Here is a 24,810-nt window from a genome sequence, read left to right on the forward strand (position 1 = left end):
AGTTCACCCAGACTCACGTCCATTGAGTCGGTGATGCCATCCAGCCATCTCATCCTCTGTTGTCCCCTTCTCCTCCTGCCCCCAATCCTTCCCAGCATCAGTCTTTTCCAATGAGTCAACTCTTCGCATGAGGTGGCCAAAGTACTGGAGTTTCAGCTTTAGCATCATTCCTTCCAAAGAAATCCCAGGGCTGATCTCCTTCAGAATGGACTGGTTGGATCTCCTTAGAGGGTATAAATACCAAATGAGATAAAGAGATGTGAAAAGTGATCTAGCATAGCACGAATATTAATTATCTTTGCTAGGTTTTGAGGACGATGGACAGTGACTTCAATTCAACTGTTATAAATGCTGATCTTGCAAGCAGAGTGTGAAGCTTTAGGAACTTTCTCAAATGTACAGATCTGAGTTTCCATTAAATTCAGTACGTGGGTCATGGTGGAGAGGTCTGACAGAATGTTGTCCACTGGAGAAGGGAATGGCAAACCACTTCAGTATTCTTGCCTTGAGAACCCCATGAACAGTATGAGAAGGCAAAAAGATAGGACACTGAAAGATGAACTCCCCAGGTCGGTAGGTGCCCAATTTGCCACTGGAGCTCAGTAGGGATATAACTCCAAAAAGAACGACAGGATGGAGCCAAAGCAAAAACAACACCCAGTTGTGGATGTGACTTGTGATGGAAGAAAGGTCCGATGCTGTAAGAGCAATCTTGCATAGAAACCTGGAATGTTAGGTTCATGAATGAAGGCAAATTGGAAGTGGTCAAACAGGAGACGGCAAGAGTGAACATCGACATTCTAGGAATCAGCAAACTAAAATGGACTGGAATGGGTGAATTTAACTCAGATGACCATTATATCTACTACTGCGGGCAGGAATCCCTCAGAAGAAATGGAGTAGCCATTATAGTAAACAAAGGAGTCTGAAATGCAGTACTTGGATGCAATCTCAGAAACAACAGAATGATCTCTGTTCGTTTCCAAGGCAAACCATTCAGTATCACGGTAATCCAAGTCTATACCCTGACCAGTAATGCTGAAGAAGCTGAAGTTGAACGGTTCTATGAAGACCTACAAGACTTTTTAGAACTAACACCCAAAAAAGATGTCCTTTTCATTATAGGGGACTGGAATGCAAAAACAGGAAATCAAGAAACACCTGGAGTAACAGGCAAATTTGGCCTTGGAGTACAGAATGAAGCAGGGCAAAGGCTAATAGAGTTTTGCCAAGAGAACCCACTGGTCATAGCAAATACCCTCTTCCAACAACACAGGAGAAGACTCTACACATGGCCATAATCAGATGGCCAACACTGAAATTAGATTGATTATATTCTCTGCAGCCAAAGATGGAGAAGCTCTATACAGTCAGCAAAAAATGAGACTGGGAGCTGACCGTAGCTCAGATCATGAATTCCTTATTGCCAAATTCAGACTTAAACTGAAGTGGGGAAAACCACTAGACCATTTAGGTATGACCTAAGCCAAATCCCTATGAGTGAGAAATAGATTTAAGGGACTGGATCTGATAGACAGAGTGCCTGAAGAACTATGGATGGAGGTTCATGACATTGTACAGGAGACAGGGATCAAGACCATCCCCAAGGAAAAGAAATGCAAAAAAAGCAAAATGGCTGTCTGAGGAGGTCTTACAAATAGCTGTGAAAAGAAGAGAAGCGAAAAGCAAAGAAAAAAAGGAAGGATATAAGCATTTGAAAGTAGAGTTCCAAAGAATAGCAAGGAGAGATAAAAAAGCCTTTTTCAGTGGTCAATGCAAAGAAATAGAGGAAAACAACAGAATGGGAAAGACTAGAGATCTCTTCAAGAAAATTAGAGATACCAAGGGAACATTTCATGCAAAGATGGGCTCAATAAAGGACAGAAATGGTATGGACCTAACAGAAGCAGAGATATTAAGAAAAGGTGGCAAGAATACACAGAAGAACTGTACAAAAAAGATCTTCATGACCCAGATAATCACAATGATGTGATCGTTCACCTAAAGCCAGACATCCTGGAATGTGAAGTCAAGTGGGCCTTAGGAAGCACCACTATGAACAAAGCTAGGGGAGGTGATGGAATTCCAGTTGAGCTATTTCAAATCCTGAAAGATGATGCTGTGAAAGTGCCGCACTCAATATGTCAGCAACTTTGGAAAACTCAGCAGTGGCCACAGGACTGGAAAAGGTCAGTTTTCATTCCAATCCCAAAGAAAGGCAATGCCAAAGAATGCTCAAACTACTGCACAATTGCACTCATCTCACACGCTAGTAAAGTAATGCTCAAAATTCTCCAAGCCAGGCTTCAGCAATATGTGAACCGTGAACTTTCTGATGTTCAAGCTGGTTTTAGAAAAGGCAGAGGAACAAGAGATCAAATTGCCAGCATCCGCTGGATCATGGAGAAAGCAAGAGAGTTCCAGAAAAACATCTATTTCTGCTTTATTGACTATGCCAAAGCCTTGACTATGTGGATCACAATAAACAGTGAGAAATTCTGAAAGAGATGGGAATACCAGACCACCTGACCTGCCTCTTGAGAAACCTATATGCAGGTCAGGAAGCAACAGTAGAACTGTTAGGACATGAAACAACAGACTGGTTCCAAATAGGAAAAGGTGTATGTCAAGGCTGTATTTTGTCACCCTGCTTATGTAACTTATATGCAGAGTACATCATGAGAAACGCTGGGCTGGAAGAAGCACAAACTGGAATCAAGATTGCCGAGAGAAATACCAATAACCTCAGATATGCAGATGACACCACCCTTATGGCAGAAAATGAAGAGGAACTAAAGAGCCTCTTGATGAAAGTGAAAGAGTAGAGTGAAAAAGTTGGCTTAAAATAGAGTGAAAAGTTTCTGAAAAGCTCAACATTCAGAAAACTAAGATCTTGGCATCTGATCCCATCACTTCATGGGAAATAGATGGGGAAACAGTGGCTGATTTTGTTTTGGGGGGCTCCAAAATCACTGCAGATGGTGATAGCAATCATGAAATTAAAAGACACTTACTCCTTGGAAGAAAAGTTATGACCAACCTAGACAGCACATTAAAAAGCAGAGACATTACTTTGCCAACAAACGTCCGTCTAGTCAAGGCTATGATTTTTCCAGTAATCATGTATGGATGTGAGAGTTGGACTACAAAGAAAGCTGAGTGCTGAAGAATTGACGCTTTTGAACTATGGTGTTGGAGAAGACTCTCCAGAGTCCCTTGGACTGCAAGGAGATGCACCAGCCCATCCTAAAGGAGATCAGTCCTGGGTGTTCATTGGAAGGACCGATGTTGAAGCTGAAACTCCAATACTTTGGCCACATGATGCGAAGAGCTGACTCATTTGAAAAGACCCTGATGCTGGGAAAGATTGAGGGCAGGAGGAGAAGGCGATGACAGAGGATGAGATGGTTGGATGGCGTCACTGACTCAATGGACATGAGTCTGGGTAAACTCCAGGAGGTGGTGATGGACAGGGAGGCCTGGCGCTGTGGTTCATGGGGTCGCAAAGAATTGGACACGATTGAGCGACTGAACTGAACTAATGTCTCTTCTAGCATCTCTGCTTCCAATCCGGCCCGAATTTCATTCCAAGCGTTTACTAGCCTTGGGGACAAGTTTTCCACTCAGTCGTGTCAGACTCTTTGCGACCCCATGGACTATAGCCCGCCAGGCTCCTCTGTCCATGGGATTTCCCAGGCAAGAATATTGGAGTGAGTTGCTATCTCCTTCTCCGAGGGATCTTCGCCACCCAGGGACCGACCCCGCGCCTCCTGCATTGCAGGCAGATTCTTTACGGCTGAGCCATCCGGGAAGCCCCAGGACAAGTTATTTATCCTCTGTTTTCTCTTGAGTCTCATGGGGATAATTAAACATGCCTCTAAAGGATGGTGTGAGGATGGTTTGAAGTAGGGAATAGAAAACATCACGCAGTGATGCGTTCACACGCGAGGTTTAACCAAGGGGCGAGGTCCCTCTGTGAGAACCCAGAGGCCGGGAACTGAGTGGGGCTGGGGTGCAGCGAAGGCGGGTTTGTGGATGCTCGATGCTCGCATTCTGCAGCTGGAGGCAGCCTCGCGGGGGGAGCCGGGGGCTGGCGCCGGTAGGGGGCGCCGGAGCGCCGCACTGCAGCATCCCGGCGGCCTCCCGGGCTGAGCTCGGTCCTGCCGCAGTCCCTCGGCCGCTAGTCGGAGCGAGCGGCAGCGAGGAGCCCCCGGCCGCTCCGCCAGCGCTTGCCGCCGCTCCCACCCACGATCTCAGCCCAGCGGCTGGGAAACGCCCCCCGCAGACTGCGCTGCGCAACGTGGGAGGGTTAGCGGTCCCGGGGAACAGCTTCCGAACTTGCCAGGGGACCACGGCTCTCCCGGGCCTGGAGAGTGTGAACAGGTGAGTGTAACGCACGTGCCCAGGTGGCCCTTTCGGGATGACTTCCTGCAGACCCTTCGGAGCCCCTGAACGCTCGGCCTCTGGGGCCGTCCTCTTGGTCCCTGGGTCCTCCCAGGCGGGGGTTGGGGTCTCCGAGAGGGTGATGTGAGCGCCAACGCCAGGGGCTTAACAGCGCCCTCCGTCCGGGGCTAAGATCAGAAATGTCCTTTTGACTCAGGTTCCATCCGCCGCCTAGATTGAGAGCAAGTGAGCTGCAGTCCACGATGGGCTTATCATTCCAGGATACCTGTTGCTTTCTGAGCAACACTATAGCCAGGGGTCTCCTACCATCTTCCTCCTCCCCGTGCGTGCTGCGTTGTGATAAGATGAGGGACAATTCCTGGTAATGAGACTGGCAAAACTTGTTTTCAGAGCTAGAGAAGGAGTGGCCCAAAGAGAATCTCATCCCCACCGTCAGATTAGATTCTTTGTTTCCCTAAACACCTGCACTTTATTTTGATGAGACCATAAACACAGAAGTTGAAACAAGTATTACCTTATAAAGATGCTTGTGTTTCCAACCTCCTCCCCTCCCCACAAGAAGACGTAGAAAGCAAGGACTGTGGTAAGTATAATAGTTCAGGGATTTATTATGAATAAATTTTTAAAAAAATAAATAAGATCAGCTTTTAGTGAACTAAATGTCATAGGCCTACAGGATTGTAAGCTCTTTGAAAATGACCATTTGTGACTAGCATGAATGTGGGATGACTGAATGCATGCGTTAACAGTAACAGAATTTGGAGTCTTCCTAAGCTTTCTTTTGGTACCGTTCTGTTTAGGAAAAAGATCAGTACACCTTTAATCTCTTAAATGAACCTCTTACCTGTGATTTTAGCTTTAGTAGTGATAGAAACTGAGAAAATTTTTTTGTCCTATGAAAACACTGTCCACCTAAAAACTGAATGGCAGCTTCGAGACCCAGGCAGAATACTTCTGCCCAACAACATGAAAACAGATGTTTTCTTCCATCCGTGTTATGGAAGGTCCTGGATCATGAATTATTTTGAACATCAGAGACTTGGCAACAGGTTCCTTATTAATACAACTGACATTTATCTTTGTTTCCTGTCTTTATCAAATGTAACTTTTTCACATATTCATGTGAGAAAATGTTCAAAGATGTATGTCAGTTTTGTGTCTCCCTTTAAGGATTTTTTCTTAATATAACATAAAATTGACACTAACTAGCTGTATCTTTATTATATTACATATGAAACATTCAACCCACACAATTTCTCTTTCTAATGTGAAGTTCCTATGCCTCTGAGGCCATTTGGGAATTACTGAAAAACTTGACTTAACAAGTGTTTTTTTTTTTCTTTCAAATCACATTTGATGGCTACTCTCTTGAAGCATAAATCAGATAGTAAATTATTTGGATTTTTATGGGCATGGGAATGAGCAGTCCTGCATGAGATAGCAAATTGTTGTTTATACAAGCTCCAGACACTTGCATGTTCTATGTTTCAAAGAAATGCTTGCCATTCTTATTTGGAATTCATTTAGTTAATATATCTCAATAGATTAGGCTTCTGTGATGCTTCTGTGATGAAGCACTGAACCTTAAACATAGAGGCCTTTTCTTTTTTTTTTTCTTAATTAATGCACATAAAATGAAAACAAAATTCTTTTATCTTTAGCTGAAAGTGTGGGACTGGACAAATTACAGATGTTACAACTTCTGTGTTTTGTGCTACTAATGATCACTAAGGAGTTTTTTCATTATTTTGATGAAGTAAACAACAGCCAATGTTAATGTTGACCTTTCTGTCCTTCGGAGGAAGCTCTGACACTGTGGAAGTCAGCAAATACAGAATTTGTGAGGCAGAGGTCAATGGTTTAGATGCACAGGGAAGGAAACAATTACATGTTAATGTCTTTGTAGAAATACTTTTTCAGAAGAACTTTTCCTTTTTTTCTTTCTCTGGAAAAGCTCTTTTAGAAAATTTGTAAAGGCCAAAACTCTGGCAGGAGCAGTTTATATGTTTAGATAACAGACTTGAAAGTGAAGTCTTGTATTTAAGATGAAAACATCGATTGCAGAAATTCAGAATGGGGGAGCCTGCAGTTCATGTGAAAAATGTGAGCCTTAATATGAATATAACCACCATGCCTTGTTGAAGAAGAGGAAGAATCCCATGAAACTTGTGCTGGGTCATTTGTCAGGTCACGTTTCAAGGGGCTGAATGCAGAGGATGCCATGTTTTTAGAGTGATTAAAATGGCAAATGCCAGAGAAGGGAGCTGCATATGGTCAAGAGGGAAGGTGAGGGTCAAAAAGCATAAACGAGAACAGACGTCTCCGTGTAGAACCAAGGAAGAGGATGGGGTCTCACTTTCCTAGAAAGTAGATGTCTAGAATGAGACAAAGGCTCCTAGTAATTGCTAGGTACTTGAAGGGCTCCGAGTGAAAGAAAAGAAAAAGTTGATGTTATGCTGCTCCTCCCCCCACCTCTGGAAGTGGTAAATTTGACCCTGAGTGGTTATTAGATGGTTGCCTGGTCATATGAAAGGGCTCCTGTGATGGCTGGAGGATGTTTTTTTAATTAACTCCAAGACTTTCCAATTTTACATTTCCATGGTACCAAGGACCTTGGTGTCATTCCTAAAGTACCTGTAATATAAAGTGGGCTTGCATCCGTGCTAAGTTTCTTCAGTTGTGTCCGACTTTATGTGACACTATGGACTGTAGCCTGCCAGGCTCCTCTGTCGAGGGTATTCTTCAGGCAAGAATAATGGAGGGGTTGCAGTGCTCTCCTCCAGGGGGTTTTCAGGGACTGAGCCCACATCTCTTACATCTCCTGCATTGGCAGGCAGATTCTTTACCACTAGTGCCACCTGGGAAGCTTATGTTTACATAATGTCATCCTTGGAAGGAAAGTTAGGACCAACCTGGATAGCATATTCAAAAGCAGAGACATTACTTTGCCAACAAAGGTCTGTCTAGTCAAGGCTATGGTTTTTCCAGTGGTCATATATGGATGTGAGAGTTGGACTGTGAAGAAAGCTGAGCACCGAAGAATTGATGCTTTTGAACTGTGGTGTTGGAGAAGACTCTTGAGAGTCCCCTGGACTGCAAGGAGATCCAACCAGTCCATTCTAAAAGAGATCAGCTCTGGGATTTCTTCGGAAGGAATGATGCTAAAGCTGGAACTCCAGTACTTTGGCCACCTCATGCAAACAGTTGACTCACTGGAAAAGACTCTGATGCTGGGAGGGATTGGGGGCAGGAGGAGAAGGGGACGACAGAGGATGAGATGGCTGGATGGCATCACCGACTTGATAGACATGAGTTTGAGTGAAATCCGGGAGTTGATGATGGACATGGAGGCCTGGCGTGCTGTGATTCATGGGGTCGCAAAGAGTTGGACTTGACTGAGTGACTGAATTGAACTGAACTGAAGTGGTGAAGAATCTGCCTGCCAGTGCAGGAGACATGCAGGAGAAGAGGTTTCTGATCTCTGGGTCAGGAAGATCCCCTGGAAGAGAAAATGGCAACCAACCCCAGTAGTCTTGCCTGGAGAATCCCATGGACAGAGGAGCCTGGCAGGCTACAGTTCATGGGGTCACAAGGAGTCAGACATGACTGAACACCCAAGTATTAGGACAATGCCATAAACTAATGTACTTGAGGTTGTTCTAATAGCATTTATCTTTTGTGTTCCAGGGCATTGTGCCTAGGAACATGTAAAAATATCTAGATGTTATATACCAGTTTTAGGAATGTGGGTATCTGTGACATGACTTGACCTTGTGATCTAGTGAATGGAGATAAAACTTAAACCTTGAAAGGCAAATTCAATCATATTACAGTGGGGTTAGCTAGTAGGAATGTGTATTAGTCAGCCCAAAGGGAAATAGAATTCCAAATGTGACTGTCCCTATTGTGTGTGTTTGTATATTGGGTGTTTACAGGCACATGATAAATACTTGTATTCACAGACAAGGATTTGTTATCAGTTACTGACATAAAACATTCTTTGAGGAGTGCTTTTGAAAATGCTATCTTATGTAAAAAAAAAAAAAAAAAAAAGTATGTTTTAGAACCAGACAGGTTGAAGAGCAAGTCCTGGAACTATCATTTTTTAGTTGAATGGTTTACAGTAAATTGCTCAAGCCCTCTTGCAGGATTGTGGTGGTGATCAACAGGGAAGATACTGATCAAGTCAATGATTCTGGCACATAGAAGATACTTAATAAATATGAAATTCTCCAGTCATTTGTGAATTCACAAATCTCTTTTGTTTAAGGATTGCAGATTTACCATGATATGGTGAATCCCAGGGCTGGAACCAAAAAGATCTTCTCAACTCTTTAGTTTGAACCACAGTGAATTGTCTACCACCACCCAGCATGGCTAAAAGTGCAGAGGTCAAACTGGCAATATTTGGGAGAGCAGGCGTGGGCAAGTCAGGTAAGGTGTTTGTTGTGGTAGTAGTAGTGTGTGTGTGTCTTTGTGTGTCTTTTTTATTGTGCTTTGTTACTGACTGAGCGGGGGGGGGAGGGGGAGGGCCGGTTGGCATATCTCCTGTTCTCCTGCGTGGCTCTATTAGATGAAGCGTCTTTCTCTTTAGCTCAGATTTTCATTTTGCATATCAGGTTTTATATCCTCTTTTGCTTCTTTATGGTAAAGCAGTGCTGTTGATAATACACAAGGCAATGGATACGTCAGAGGTCTTGATATTCCAAGGGAGGATATCTGACTTCCAGAGAAATAAGATCAGAGAAATTAAAAAATACATTTGCTCCTTTTTTTTTTTTGTCTATATGAGATCCTGAGGGGCCAATGTAATATCTCATCAATCTCGATATGCTCAGCAACCGGCTCAATGTCAAGTATGTGTTGAGTGCTGAATAAATGCGTCTTTCCAAGGAGAAGAATTCTATTATTGTTATCCAAAGCAGAGTTTGACTGCTTGCTGCTCAAAAGTCAATAAAGAGACCAGATTGGTCGAAAGGAAGGTTTGCTTTATTTTGGATTCTGGCAGCCAGTCAGGGAGAGAGGACATCTGTCTAAAGGCTGACTCCCCTGTACCCCCATCAGGGCACGTGAATTTTTAAAGACAGAGGGAAGGGGCTACATGCAGAAACGACACAGTCAGCTGTGACAGTCATCTTGAAATTGGTCATCAATGATCTGACCAGCATCATCTTGATTGTTTTTGGTACAGTTAATTTTCAGTTCCCAGGTCAGTGTGTTTCCATGTCCTTGAGGCCAATTCTCGGACTTGTGGCAGCTTATGTCACAGCTACAGTCTGGCCATCCTGTAGTTAACTTCTCTACCTGGTAGGGCTTTCAGTATCTTTAAGACAGCTCACAGGATATGGCTCAGAATCTTATCTACAACCCTTGAGAAGGAACTAAGGGTCCTTGACTTTGCTTAATGACGACATTATTATTATTTGGTCTCCTTTGACTATTTTCCTTTGTTTCTTCATGTTCTCACTTCTCGGATTAAATGTATTCTTTGGCTAAGGTTTTTCCACAGACAAAAGGCAGGCAGAGGACATGGGGGGAAGGGCCATAGGGTTCTGCTTCATTTCGTTGTCACTCGACACGTCTAAAATCAGGGAGGACTGTGAAGGCTGGGATGTGCCTGACCTCAAGTGAGACAGATATTGCCAGCACCTCCAGGGTGAATTTAAATGACTGGGTTGTGGTGCTCCTCGGTAATTGAGAACCTTTAGTGTTCCACACCTGAGGAAAGGTTTGCAGCCCTTTCAGGTGAAGGGCAAAATGGGGGAAGTGAAAAATGTATCTAGTCCAACTTGAAAAACAGATCTCAGATTTTATAATTAAAGAGTACTAAGCAGGTGTTGCTAAAATGCCAGGGTAACGTGGCTTTTCAGAGAACGTTTCTTTGGTCTCTTACGGAAGAATGACTCATAATTGACTTTGTCCATTGAGCTTTTAGTTCTCAAGAAAGGACTCTAACAGACAGTGTGTGTGTGTTCATAGAGAGAAGCCTGTTCAGATCATCCGATACAACAGGTCATCCATATAATCTTAAACACGTACATTGTTGTTGTTGTTCAGTCATTAAGTCATGTCTGACTTTTTGTGACACCATAGACTGTAGCCCACTAGGCATCCCTGTCCTCCACTATCTCTCGAAGTTTGCTCAAATTCATATCCCAAACACATATGAGCAGTCATTAATTCTGGGACCAACCTCTCTTTCCAAATTGGGTCTCTAGTTTAATTTCAGCAGTAAATACTGCCTACTGTAAGTCTTCCTCTCTCTTTTTCTCTTAATTTTCTTGAGAGGGCTCTTCTCTGCCATCACCCTTTTTTCCCACTTGCTATTTGCTTTGGCCTTTGGCAGAAACCAGGTAAAGAAAGTAATAGACAGTTGGCAAGGTTAAGAAACTGCCAGCTTTCACAAGCTCTAAAATTGTTAAACTCCTCCCTATTCATCTTAGTTTCCTGATGGCAAGCATGCATGCTTGCTTGCATGCCTGCTAAGTCGCCTCAGTCATGTCTGACTCTTTGTGACCCTATGGACTGTAGCCTGCCAGGCTCCTCTGTCATTGAGATTCTCCAGGCAAGAATACTGGAGTGGGTTGCCATGCCCTCCTCCGTGGGATCTTCCTGATCCAGGGATCAAGCCCATGTCTCTTATGCTGCCTGCATTATAGGGGTGTTCTTTACCACTAGTGCCACCTGGGGAGCCTTCCTGATGGTGTGAGAACCTAACTTTTGTAGCTGGTGGAATGATCTGGAGAATGAGGAGACTGTTTCAGTGAGTGGAGGATGAGGGTGAAGCAGTGTGTGGGAAGATCCGTTCTGCCCACAAGAGCTGGCCTGAATTTTCACCAGTGAGGGATCAAGGCTTAGAACTCACTGTTTAACATCCATTCATTCACAATTTAACACAGGCAATACGGGAAGGGGAATTTTTAAAGCTTATGTCATCACCAAAAGAAAGTCTACATGCTTTGGAAAGTGAATCATGAAAATAAAAATACAGTTGAGAGAACCACTTACTTTCTGTACTGTATGCATGCTGCATGCTGAGTTGCTTGTCACATGTCTGACTCTGTGCGATACTATGGACTGTAGCCCACTAGGCTCCTCTGTCCATGGAATTCTCCAGGTAAGGATACTAAAGTGACTTGCCATGCACTCCTCCAGGGGATCTTTCTGACCCAGGGATTGAACCTGCATCTCTGACGTCTACTGCATTGGCGGGCAGGTTCCTTACCACTAACATCACCTGGGAAGCCCATGTACCCTATAACCACCCCCTTTTCATCTGTATTATCTCTGAACAAACTGGGTGTCTCCTTCTGTCAAGGCTGATCCGTCAGTCAGAGCATAGACCTCAGTTGGCTTTGTCTTCCCCAAAGTAGTTTCAATCCTTGTTTCAAGGATTCCTCTCATTCTCTACCGACCTTTTCCCCTGAGCATTTCTTTGTCCACCACTCCATCTTTTTCTTTTCTCCAAGGTTATTGAACACGGGCTCTGGCCTCAGTGTCTTAACTATTTTTTTTTACTTCCTATTCATTACTTAAACATCTTTCACTGTGATCATACTGCTGAAACCGATTTTACAAAGGTCAGGGCTTCCCAGGTGACCCAGTGATGAAGAATCCACCTGCCAGTGCAGGAGATGAAAGAGATGAGGGTTTGATCCCTGGGTCGGGAAGATCCCGTGGAGGAGGAAATAGCAACCCACTCCAGCATTCTTGCCTGAAAAATCCCGTGGACAGAGGAGCCTGTTGGCCTATAGTCCATGGGGTTGCAAAGAGTTGGACATGACTGACCACACATACACCACTGATCAATAACCAACCAATCCAATGACTCTTTCCCAGTTCTTAGAATTCTTGTTACTGTTTAACACTACTGCTTACTCTTTCCTAAAACTCCTGCCTTCCCAGGCTCCCACTACATCACCCTGCATGGCTTTCCTGCCACTTCTCTTTTGACCCTAAGCAGCTGCTTCGGGGCTACTGTTTACTGGCCTACCTCTCAAAGATTGGGGCTTCCAGCTTCCATATACAATTCTCTTGTCTTCACTCTCCATACCCTCAGGGAATGAGCCCTCAGTGCCCAGAGCTTGAAGATAATACCTGCACAAGAAGTCCACATTCTGCCGACCTTGGTTTTAATTTATGGACGTGCAGAAGTGGAACTTGTTTGTTAAGGTCCTTCCCAAGTCTTAAATCCTATGATTCTGATTAATAACTCTTCTTTGGACTGATTTCTCATTCCACCTTATATACATTCTGCCATGGGTGTTTATTTTCATTTAGGTGAAGATGACAGTGATAGACCACATGCCTTTAAACAATTGCCTTTTTGTCTGTCATCTATAAACAGGCGGTGTTTTCCTATTTCAACATGAGACTGTTTTCCCGAGACCTTGTAACCACTCCTCCCATTTAAAAAGCAGTGCTGGTTTAACTTATGTATGGGAGTCAGTTCTAAGACCTTTTCCCAGAGTTCAGTGAAAACAACCACAGAGGACTTGATAACCTATCAGCTTTGAAACCAGACTCTAGCCATGGTGAATTCATGTTTATTCTAGTCCTTTATTAGTATGGATAGCTCATCTCTGCCTTGACATTGTGCTCTACCTTCATCTTCCTATTGCATAGATTGTATCTGTTTTGTAAGTAACTTGTTTTTTTTTTAAGTCTGCAAGAAATACCTTCTGGAATGTATTCAGCTCCTCACTTACTCAAATGCCTCCCCAAATGACCATGATCTACCTGTGGGCTCTAACAACCTATTTCTCATCAAACACCCAGCAGAGGTATTCCTAGGATGGGCGGGGCAACAGGTGACCTTGGAGTGGTAGAAACTGAGTGTCTCTGCTTTGAACCTGGGTCTAAGTGTCAGACACGACTCGGCAACTGAACAACTGTGTGAATTGCTTCAGAGGCTTCAAGTCTGACATGGCCTATCTGCTTTCCTCCATACTCAATACCAATTTGAAATTTAGCATGCTTAGTTACTCAGTCATGTCCAACTCTTTGAGACCCCTTGGGCTGTAGCCCACCAGGCACCTCTGTTCATGGGATTCTCCATGCAAGAATTCTGGAGTGGGTAGCCATTTCCTTCTCTAGGGGATCTTCCTGACCCAGGGATCAAACCCAAGTCTCCTGCATTGCAAGCGGATTCTGTATAGTCTGAATCTCCAGGGAAGCCTGGGCATTTAGGGTAAATAAGACCAATTGTCTATTTGCTAACAGTGGCTCAGGTGGCCTGGGGTCAAGTACAAGAGCCCCTGAGTCCTACTGTTAGGTCTGACTCCCAGTTCTACACTTTATTAGCTGTGTGAACTTGACAACTTTGACACGGCACTTAAATTCTCAATTTCTGCAATTATACAAAGATTATAATAGGGCCTATCTCTAAGAGTTGTTGTTAGAATTGAGTGAAATATACACAAGTTTTATAGATCAGTATCCGGCACAGTGGAAGTGCTCAAGTATATTACAGTTTTCAAGGTGTACCCTTTAAGTTTGTTAGTTGTCTAGTGAGAACATACAAATATATATTTCTACTCAAGTGAGTATTTGGGTTTTCAGTAAAAGTCAGAAAACTTATAATAAAAAAATTCTGTGTCACTGCTCAGCACACACACACACACACACACACACACACATACACACACACTTTCTGTCTCTTTCTTCTTAAATCCACAGTCTGGTTTATGTCAATTACAGCTTGACCACTGATGATCATAACAATACTTCTCCTGGCTAATATCTTGGAAATCTTGGGGAAAAACAGCCAGAAATATTTTGGTATCCTTAATAAATTAAACCTCTTAAATTTGAAAGCGCTTCTGGTATGTAGTTGATGGCTTCCTAAGCCCAGGTAACAGATAAGCCCTCCATGTTTAAAACAGACTTTAACGGTAACCAGAACTCTTTGGTTGACAGGTTGACATTAGACGCGTCAGCATGGGCGAAATTTAATAATGTGTTAATTACCAAACACATGGGGTATGTCTGTGTGTGTATGTGTATTGCAGTATTTACAGGGTCTTCTGGATCAGGAAGATTCTTCTTCCTTCTGTCTAGTTTTGGCAGTTCTTGCAGTTCTGTCTTCAAGTGATCTTTCTGGCTTAGCAAGCTCACTGGTTCAGCGTGGGGAGCACTGTGTGAATGCTTCAAAGAGTAGAGTCCAGGGAAGCCCCAAGTTTTCACAACCCTTTCCTTTTTCTGTTGCCCCAGCAGAGCAAATGTTTTTCTTCTCTGGCTAAGGATAAGGCAGCCAGTAATAACATGGCATGTAGGACATAGATTTTCCTTACATGTTTGCATCAGCCTCTAATGTGACGAGTAATGAAAGCAAAAAGACCTGTTGTAAAACCTAGAATGCACACCATATTTATTATGTAAATACTTCCTGGATTCACAGTATTCAAATAGGTAGTATGTGTGGGAGGAGCCGGAACAGAAACAACTGAAATTTTCAATTCCATTTCACAGTTGACATTCTCATTTTAGGGCTGAAATATTGTGTGCCTTAGCTAAATATATTTCTTGAAAGGGCTAGTCTCAAAGGTAATGGAGTAATGCTTGTTCTCTAATTCAAAAGCCAGTTGATTCACTCATCCATGAAGGCCTAAGTTCATAGATTCAGATTGCTGGGCTGTAAACTGGGGTGCCAAACACAAGCAAGCATGTGATATCGCTTCCCTTGGCACAGAGAGATTTATTTTTTTCTTCCCTTCTCTTGCTCGTGTTTGATTTTCCCTCCCTCTCAATTATAAAAAGTTTTGAAAAGTTCTTTTCAGCTTCAAGTAGGACAGGCAAGGACAATGCTGGTTTTAAATGTAACTCTTCCAATGAGCATCAGACACTGCTTTAATATGGATGTGTCCTTTATGGCTGAGTTATGTTTATGAGATCACATATAATTAATGTATTAAATAAAAACAAGATCAGTGGTGTCTTGGGTAGGTCAATTTCCTTAATGCTATAGCACTAAGCTTTATGTTTTAGAACTTTTTCTTTACTCAAGTAGTTACACCAGTCTATATCCTTCATTTATACTGAACAGTGTAGTATGATACTTCTTAAACATTGAAGGAGAAGGGGACTTCCCTGGTGATCTAGTGGTTAAGACTTTGCTTTCCAGTGCAGGGGATGTGGGTTTGACCTCTGATACGTAAACTAAGGTCTCACATGCCTTGAGGCTGAAAACCTAAAACATGAAACAGAAACAATATTGTCACAAATTCAATAAAGACTTTAAAAATGGGCCACATCAAAAAATCTTAAAAAACTAAATAAATAAAGGGAGGAGAAAGATCTAGGGGATTGGGTCATATAAGCATCTCATTACAGTCATGTAATTCTATTGTATGTTTTATTGATTACATAAATATAGGCAAAATTTAATATCAATAGTAACCTAGATAGCATATTCAAAAGCAGAGATATTACTTTGCCAACAAAGGTCCGTCTAGTCAAGGCTATGGTTTTTCCAGTGGTCATGTATGGATGTGAGCGTTGGACTGTGAAGAAGGCTGAGTGCCAAATAATTGATGTTTTTGAACTGTGGTGCTGGAGAAGACTCTTGAGAGTCCCTTGGACTGCAAGGGGATCCAACCAGTCCATTCTAAAGGAGATCAGTCCTGGGTGTTCTTTGGAAGGACTGATGCTAAAGCTGAAACTCCAGTACTTTGGCCCCCTCATGCGAACAGTTGACTCTTTGGAAAAGACTCTGATGCTGGGAGGGATTGGGGGCAGGAGGAGAAGGGGACGACAGAGGATGAGATGGTTGGATGGCATCACTGACTCAATGGATGTGAGTTTGAGTGAACTCTGGGAGTTGGTGATGGACAGGAAGGCCTGGCGTGTTGCAATTCATGGGGTCACAAAAAGTCAGACACAACTGAGCAACTGAACTGAACTGAATATATAATATTAACTAAAATATGTATATAATATTATCATTAAATTGTTAATAGTAATGTGTGAATATTAACATACCATACTGTTTGAATATAAAACTTAATTTCTCTAAAAATCAGTGACCAAAAGAGACTCTTCATGAAGATATAGCAGGTCGATCTGTGGCTTCAATAACACGTGGGCATCGGGTGCAGTTCCAGGAACAAGCAGGTTCAGCTGTGTGCATCACATGATGTGAGCAGTGACTCCTGTACTTTACCTACTTAAGAGCCAATCAGCTCTTCAAATTCTTGTTTATTCTTGTTCTAAGACTATACAATATAATCGTAATGGTAAATTTTCTTTAGCTATTTGTTTAGGTAAAAAGAGGGACAAATTGTGTTTCAGGTGGGTGCAGAACTTCCATGGCTCCTGGAAGAAGTCTGTGTGGGTGTATATGTGTGTATGTATGAAGACGCCTTTCCTAAGTAGTTGTTGAAATTTAAAGATTACCAGCAATGAGGGCCATTGGTCATTGTGTAGTTAGTTGATGGTTAGAGAAGTAATTGTTTCTTTTTTGTGTGGACTGGATCAGAGAGGAAAGTGACATTGAAATGTTTCAATGGGGCTGGAAAATAGATGCTCTCTTATCATAAAATATGGTAATGTGGCCTTGGAAATTTTATACCTTCCTTTACCTGCAAAGATGGAAAACTAGAAAGAGGCAAACAGCCAAAACAAGTTGATTTTCTTTTGGTTGTTCTACCCCAAGAGGAATAAAAGAGTGTTTTCAAATTGCAGGTGTCTACCTATATGTGAGTGCTAAGTAGCTTTAGTCATGTCTGACTCTTTGCAACCCTATGGACTATAGCCCACCAGGCTCCTCTGTCCATGGAGTTCTCCAGGCAAGAATGCTGAAATGGGTTATCATGCTATCCTCCAGGGGATCTTCCCGACCCAGGGATTGAACCCATGTCTCCTGAAGCTCCTGAATTGCAGGAGGATTCTTTTACTGCTGAGTCAATGGGGAAGGCTATACCTAGGGAAATGTACAAAAAGTCAGACTTTATGCAAGGCTTAAGTCACACTGACCTTTCTTGCATGCCCAGGAAGTCAAGCAAACATGAGGGATCATGCTTATAAGGGTTTGCTTCTGCTGCTGCTGCTGCTGCTAAGTCACTTCAGTCGTGTCCTACTCTGTGCAACCACAGAGACGGCAGCCCACCAGGCTCCCCCATCCCTGGGATTCTCCAGGCAAGAACACTGGAGTGGGTTGCCATTTCCTTCTCCATTATAAGGGTTTAGAAAATGGAAAGGAAAGAAAGAAGAGGAAAGAAAAAATTAAAATCATCAAAATCAGTTGTTTATTGGTGGGTAAACATTTTTGTAGGCTGGCAGTGACCAATTCTTAAACTTTTCTCTTAAAAAATATATAATTTGGAAGAAACGATACTGGAAAACAAAACAAACAAATCAAGAACTGTTTTTCAAAGTCAAAAGGGCATATCTCTGTCCTGTTTTTCTTCTGTTGAAATGTATTATTAGAATTCAATTGTCCTTTATTTTTATCTGATAGCTAATTTACTCGTTGAAATACTTCCCTGTAGTTAATTATCAGTCGCTAGCTGGTTCCATTTTGATCTTGTTTTCTTGGCAACTGACAAAGACAAACTTTGAGGAAAGGGAGGGGAGAAAATTGTAAATCATCCTTGTAATTCCTCTTTTTATTACTGGTATTTCTCCAACTTATGGGTTTGGGGAAATCAGCCAAATTTTCAAGGTGGTACTGGCCTTGAAGCCAAAATTCCAGTGCAAACACGTCCTTGTTGCTCGCGGTGCCTTTGAAAATTGATGTGGTTTCAGAAAAACAGCCATAATATCCTCCATCCCATTAAAAATGAAAGTAGTTATATTATGAAGACCAGGCAGCCTGAAATAGCTAATTTCAGCCTGGAATAAGAAAATATGTAAAACTCCTATACATACATGTGAGAGAGAGGACTTCCCTGATGGCTTAGATAGTAAAGAATCTGCCTGTAATGCAGGAGACCTGGGTTTGATCCCTGGTTTGGGAAGATCCCCTGGAGAAAGGAATGGCTACCACTCCAGTATTCTTGCCTGAGAATTCCATGGACCAAGGAGCCTGGTGGGCTACAGTCCATGGGGGTCACAAAATATATATATATATATATATATATATATATATATATATATATATGAAAAAGATTATTACCTAGATCATCACAGCCAAGTCACAAAGCCCAGTTTATGACTGCAAAGCTTTTGCAACTTTGCTACTAAATGTTTTCATTTTGTAATACCTTATTCCTTTCAAACACCTTATGTTAGAAAATTAAATGATCATTAGAATTTTGTAATACAAATTTTGTTTAAAAAAAACTAAAGTTTATTTTTATCAGAGATTTCCAGTAATCAATGAATTACCAGTGTGTGACAAAGACCCCTGGGAGTCCCAGATAAGTTGCCAGTCAATTCAGTCAACATTCTAAGCAAGCTGTGTATATGGACGTTCCCCTAAAATGCAGTATTCCATTTCTTACAGCTTTGGATCAAACATAAGAAGGCTGTTGAATCATCTGCTGTGAAAGGATACATTTTTTTTTGCTGTTATCAAAGAATATTATGTACCATATTCTGTCAATATGATATAATTTTTTTTAAAAAGTGCCCAACCAACTATCAGGATTGGGGTTTAAACTTCAAACCATCCATCACTCTCTCTTTTCATTCGTCTGTCAAATGATACATCTATTTGCTTTTTTCCTGTGATGCCAGTCAGGTTGTGAAGGTGCTTTGAAAAAGTACAAGTGTGATATAAAATATGCTCCTAATATTATCATACTCTTTTAAAAAATTCATTCATTCATTCATTATTTAATTTTCTTTTTGGCTTCCCTGGGTCTTCATTGCTGCACACAGGCTTTCTCTAGTTTCGAAGAGCAGGAGCTACCCTCTAGCTACGGTGCACAAGCATCTCACTGGGGTGACTTCTCTTGTTGCGGAGCCTGGGCTCGGAGGCATGCAGGCTTCAGTAGTTGTGGCACATAGCACAGGCTTAATTGCTCTACAGCAGGTGGAATCTTCCCGGACCAGGAATGGAACCTGTGTCCTCTGCATTGGCAGGCAGATTCTTATGCACTGTGCCACCAGGGAAGTCATCATGCTCTTGTTACTGATATCTGTGCAGTTCTTCCCCTGTGTTCCTTAACATTTGTGTTTGGAAAAGCAGTATGGTCAGTTTCCTGGCTGTCCATCACAGGGGGCTGGATGGATACGCTCAGGCCAGTAGGCATCTGTGAGTGTTCTTCCACTGAATGTATACCATTACAGACTATCGGAAGGTTATAGATTTTCTTCTGAAGGAATTTGCACTTTCAAATGTATGAAATGAATGCACGTTGAGTTGGGGCATTTTTTTAGGATCATTATGTAAGAGAGTTAAAAAGGAAGGTGGATTTGGGAAAATAATTTGAACTTATGCCTTATTGGAGAAGGAAGTATGGCATGTTATAAAATTTTTTGATAGTCAAATGTTATCCTTATTAAAAAATTAAAGTTTTAAACATTTACACATTTTTGATAGAAAGATTTCTCAAAAGTATATATAAATATATGTATCTATAAAGTTTTAGTTACTCAGCTGTGTCTGACTCTGTGACTCCATGGACTATAGCCTGACAGGCTCCTCAGTCTTGGAATTCTTGAGGCAACAATAGTGGAGTGGGTTGCCATTTCCTTCTCTGGGGAATCTTCCCAACCCAGGGACTGAACCCAGGTCTCCTGTGTTGTAGGCAGATTCTTTTACCATCTGAGCCACCAAGTGAGCCCATCCATATGTGTCTATTTTCCTTATAATCTTAAACTATGCTTTTGTTCATTCATTCAATTATTCATTCAACAAGTGTGTGTTTAATACCACTCTGTATTCTAGGATAGGTTGCTCATGGTACAGGATTCATATACATTCTAAAAAGGCAGAGTAGCTATTTCTGCTCTTTATTATGTCCCCAGAGCAGATGAAGACAGCATCCTCAATACACTGAATAAATTGAGTTGGACTTATGTGGTCATCAAATGCCAGCTGTCACTGGAGAAGCCCAGTTGTCTATGAAGCCTCTATTGCAAGATGGTATCTCCTCTCTTCTTTGAACAGGGAAAGTAGGCAGGAAGCCCAATTGTGGAGAGCTCAGCTATTTTTATTCTTGGTTTTCCATTGCCTTCCTTCTACAAGTATATTAGAGAACCATTGGAGAGAGAAAACTACGAAGTGTTGCTTTTTAGAAATGATTATGAAAGCTTTTATCACTGCTATACCCTTAAGAGCCAAAGCTGTATGCTTTTTGGAATTTTAGGAAGAGTGAGCCTATAATTTCAAGATACCTTAAATAGCAAAATTTGAACCATGTCTCCCAAGTGCCTTTCTTCGAAAATCTATTTAGAATCAAACTGAAAAATCACTACCAACAAATCATTTTCGTAGCCTATATGTCAACTGAACTTTCTTCTATTTAATTTTTCAGCACTGCTTTATTATAAGACATAGGTCATAAAAAATAATAAGCTATTTGTATTGTAAGCTGAAAAGAATGAGAATCATAGAGTAGATTTGCAGCAGTCTGTTCTGAGGATAGCAAGAAAAATAAACATTTCAACTGTCCCTTTAGATTCACAGTCAGGTTGATAGAAACAAATAGCCCCAGGTCATTCACCTTAAAAGCTAAATAAAGAAACAATCGGCCAACCAGAGGTGTAGAATTGGTATAAAATTTAAAGACTCAAGAGACAGTTTTCTGTAACAGGTTAACCTGGGGTATCCTCTAATGCACATTAATGAAGTCTCCTTTATATACAGTTGGGAAGGTCCCCTGGAGGAGGAAATGGCAACCCACTCCAGTATTTTTGCCTAGAGAATCCCATGGACAGAGGAGCCTGACGGGCTACAGTCCATGGGGTCTCAAAAAGTCGGACACGACTGAGCAACTAATACTAAAAATACCATGTGGCCTATACATCTACATAATTTCATCAAGAATCGTATATATATGTGAGTGTGTGTGTGCATTCGTGCTCAGTCATGTCCAACTCTTTGTGACCCCATGGACTGTAGCCTGCCAGGTTCCTCTGTCCATGGAATTCTCAGCAGGTTGCCATTTCCTATCCCAGGAGATCTTCCCGACCCAGTGACTGAATCCCAAGTCTCCTGCATTGGCAGGCCGGTTCTTTAACACTAGTGGCACCTGGGAACCCACTCTGTGAGGCAAATGGGATCTCAGTCCCCCAACCAGGGATCAAACCCTTGCCCCTGTGAAGTGAAAGCATGGAGTCTCAATCATTGGATTGCCAGGGAAATCCAAGAATCACATATTTTAAATGGTCTCTTTATCATAACCAAAGTGGTTTCCTTGCCTGCCTTTGAATATCTTGGGTGAAGGGAACTCAGCATGATGGGAAATAGACCATTCCATTCTTGGGCAACTGTATCAATCATAGTCTTCCAGAGAACAGAACCAATAGGACATACACTCACTCGCACAAATTATGTATGGGTCTGTATTTATCTGGGCTAGCAAGACTGATTTGCCTGGAGAATCCCAGGGATGGCAGAGCCTGGTGGGCTGCTGTCTATGGGGTAACACAGAGTCATACATGACTGAAGCAACTTAGCAGCAGCAACAGCAGCAAGACTGAAATCTGTAAAGGAAGGCGGCAGACTAAAACCTCAGAGAGGAGAGAATATTGCAATCTCAAAGCAGAATTTCTGTGACTCTGGGAAACCTCAGTTTCTGTACTGTAAGCCTTCCAATAATTGGATGAGGGCCACCCACATTATTAAGAGTAATATTCCTTGTTTAAGGTCAACTGATTGTAAATGTTAACCATCTCTACACAATAGCTTTACTGTAACTCCTACAAGATTTGATTGAATAACTGGGTCCTAGAGCCCAGCCAGACTGTCTCATGAAGTGATCACAAGTCTTCCAGTTTGTTATTTTACCTTCTTTGGAACCAAAGGCTGTTCATCAGCTTTTACTCATTAGCTTAACTCCCTTAAAGTTCCACTGTTATTGTTTAGTCACTAAGTTGTGTCTGACTCTTTGTGTCTCCATGGACTGTAGACCTCCAGGCTTCTCTGTTCATGGGATTTCCCAGGCAAGAATGCTGGAGTGGAGAGTTCCATAGAGCGCTTTAAATCCCTCTTCCTTAAGATAGCCCTGAACATATTTGAAGACAGCTATCATGCCTCTGGGGGCTTCCCTGGTAGCTCAGCTGGTAAAGAGTCTGCCTGCAATGCAGGAAACCCTGGTTTGATTCCTGGGTTGGGAAGATGCCCTAGCAAAGGGATAGGCTACCCATTCCAGTATTCTGGGGCTTCTTTGGTGGCTCAGATGGTAAAGTATCTGCCTGCAATGTGGGAGACCTGGGTTCGATCCCTGGGTTGGGAAGAACCCCTGGAGGAGGAAATGGCAACCCACTCCAGTGTTCTTGCCTGGAAAATTCCATGAACAGAGCAGCCCATTGGGCTACAATCCATAGCGTCAAGTCAGACATGACTGAGCACAAACGCATGCAGAGCCTGCCTCCACCCATGCCTGAGTTTTCTCTTCCATCGTCTAGCACTCAGAGTGTATTTCACTTGCTCTGCAGAGATCAGTTTCTGGCCACAGCATCAGCCTTTCTGTCCTATTGCAGCTGTGCATTCCATGAAGTGTGGGGCTTAGAAATGAGTGCAGGTGTTTCAGATGTGGGGTGCCCAGTCCAGGTCAGAGCACAGCTGTGGTTTTGATACTAGATCCTCTGCTTCTGCTTAGACATTCTAAGGTCACTGTTGCTTTTATAGTCACGATGGGCACAATGTTGACTCATGGAATGTATACTGCAAATGAAGTGTATATGTTCTTTTATATATATCTTGCTATATATATATATATATATATATATGCTGTTGAGTCAAGTCTTCCCAAGCCTATACCTGAGGGTATGTATATTTCATTCAGGAATAGGAGTTAATTTTGTCCCCTTAAATACTGTTGTGTTAAATTTAATTCATTCTTCCAGCATGTCAGGAGCCTTTTGGATCCAGCATGTGTATCATCCTTCACTCCTTTCTGCCATCTAGAAATATGTTGGTTTTGGAACATTTTAGGCCCTGGATGCTCTTATTGAATTGTAGAATTTTCCACTTTGGTATTATTTAGCTCATCGAAATGATGAAGGATCCCAGTGGGTTTTTTTGGATTATTTTCAGCTAGTAAAGAAAAACAAAGCTCTTTGGCTCTTGGTGTGAGGACATTAACACCATATCACATTACTTCTATGTTCATTAACTAAGTTCTGTTTAGATGTGCCATAAAATAGGTTGTCTGGGAGAAAGCCTTGCAGTTATAATCCCTTGTTTGCCATTTTATTTAACATTTTTTGTCTCGGACATTCTTGTCTTAAGATTCAAGGCATCTTGTTATACAAAGGGCATAACAGTGATACACTCTTATTGGTCCAAATATCTATTCCATACTGAAAGTCATTTTCTAGTCACATTCCAGGATATGTATGTATGTTCAGTACTAAAATAATTGAGCTTCAGTTCAGTTCAGTCACTCAGTCGTATCCAATTCTTTGCGACCCTATGAACCGCAGCATGCCAGGCCTCCCTGTCCATCACCAACTGCTGGACTCTACCCAAACCCATGTCCATTGAGTCGATGATGCCATCCAACCATCTCATCCTCTGTCATCCCCTTCTCCTCCTGCCCTCAATCTTTCCCAGCATCAGGGTCTTTTCAAATGAGTCAGCTCTTCACATCAGGTGGCCAAAATATTAGAGTTTCAACATCAGTCCTTCCAATGAATACCCAGGACTGATCTCCTTTAGGATGGACTGATTGGGTCTCTTTGCAGTCCAAGGGACTCTCGAGAGTCTTCTCCATTACCACAGTTCAAAAGCATCAATTCTTTGGCTCTCAGCTTTCTTTATAGTTCAGCTCTCACATCCCTACATGACTACTGGAAAAACCATAGCCTTGACTAGATGGCCCTTTATTGACAAAGTAATGTCTCTGCTTTTTAATATGCTTTCTAGGTTGGTCATAACTTTCCTTCCAAGGAGTAAGTGTCTTTTAATTTCACAGCTGCAATCACCATCTGCAGTGATTTTGGAGCCCAAAATATAAAGTCAGCCACTGTTTCTCCATCTATGTCCCATGAAGTGATGGGGCCAAATGCCATGATCTTAGTTTTCTGAATGTTGAGCTTTAAGCCAACTTTTTCAGCCTCTTCTTTCACTTATGTGATGCAAATCAGAGATGACTTTGGGAAAGAGTTTTCTCCATTGGATGATAAGAGTAGAGATAACAAACTTAAATCTGCCTCAGAATAAGCTAAGGGGTGTGTGTGTGTGTGTGTTTGTGTATGTGTATGTGTGTGTGCATGCACGCTCAGGTATATCTGACTCTTTGTGACCCCACAGATTGTAGCCCATCAGGCTCCTTTGTCCACGGGATTCTCCAG

General features: G+C 42.2%; 1 protein-coding gene across 6 annotated transcripts in view; it reads left to right on the forward strand.

Moving 5' to 3' along the window:
• The first annotated feature begins 3,907 nt into the window (after positions 1-3,907).
• Positions 3,908-24,810, forward strand: part of RERG (RAS like estrogen regulated growth inhibitor) — a 160,738-nt gene continuing 139,835 nt past the window's right edge. For 4 of the 6 annotated variants that reach the window (XM_069581269.1, XM_069581273.1, XM_069581270.1 and 1 more), the window contains exons 1-2: positions 4,168-4,383; positions 8,675-8,838. In XM_069581269.1, the coding sequence (XP_069437370.1) occupies positions 8,778-8,838 (61 nt within the window). In that variant the 5' untranslated portion in view covers positions 4,168-4,383; positions 8,675-8,777. Of the gene's footprint in view, positions 4,384-8,674; positions 8,839-24,810 lie in introns of all 6 variants that reach the window. The other 2 variants (XM_069581268.1, XM_069581271.1) reach the window with 2 other exon arrangements.

This window comes from Ovis canadensis, chromosome 3 (genome assembly GCF_042477335.2).
Source record: "Ovis canadensis isolate MfBH-ARS-UI-01 breed Bighorn chromosome 3, ARS-UI_OviCan_v2, whole genome shotgun sequence".
NCBI classification, from domain to species: domain Eukaryota; kingdom Metazoa; phylum Chordata; class Mammalia; order Artiodactyla; family Bovidae; genus Ovis; species Ovis canadensis.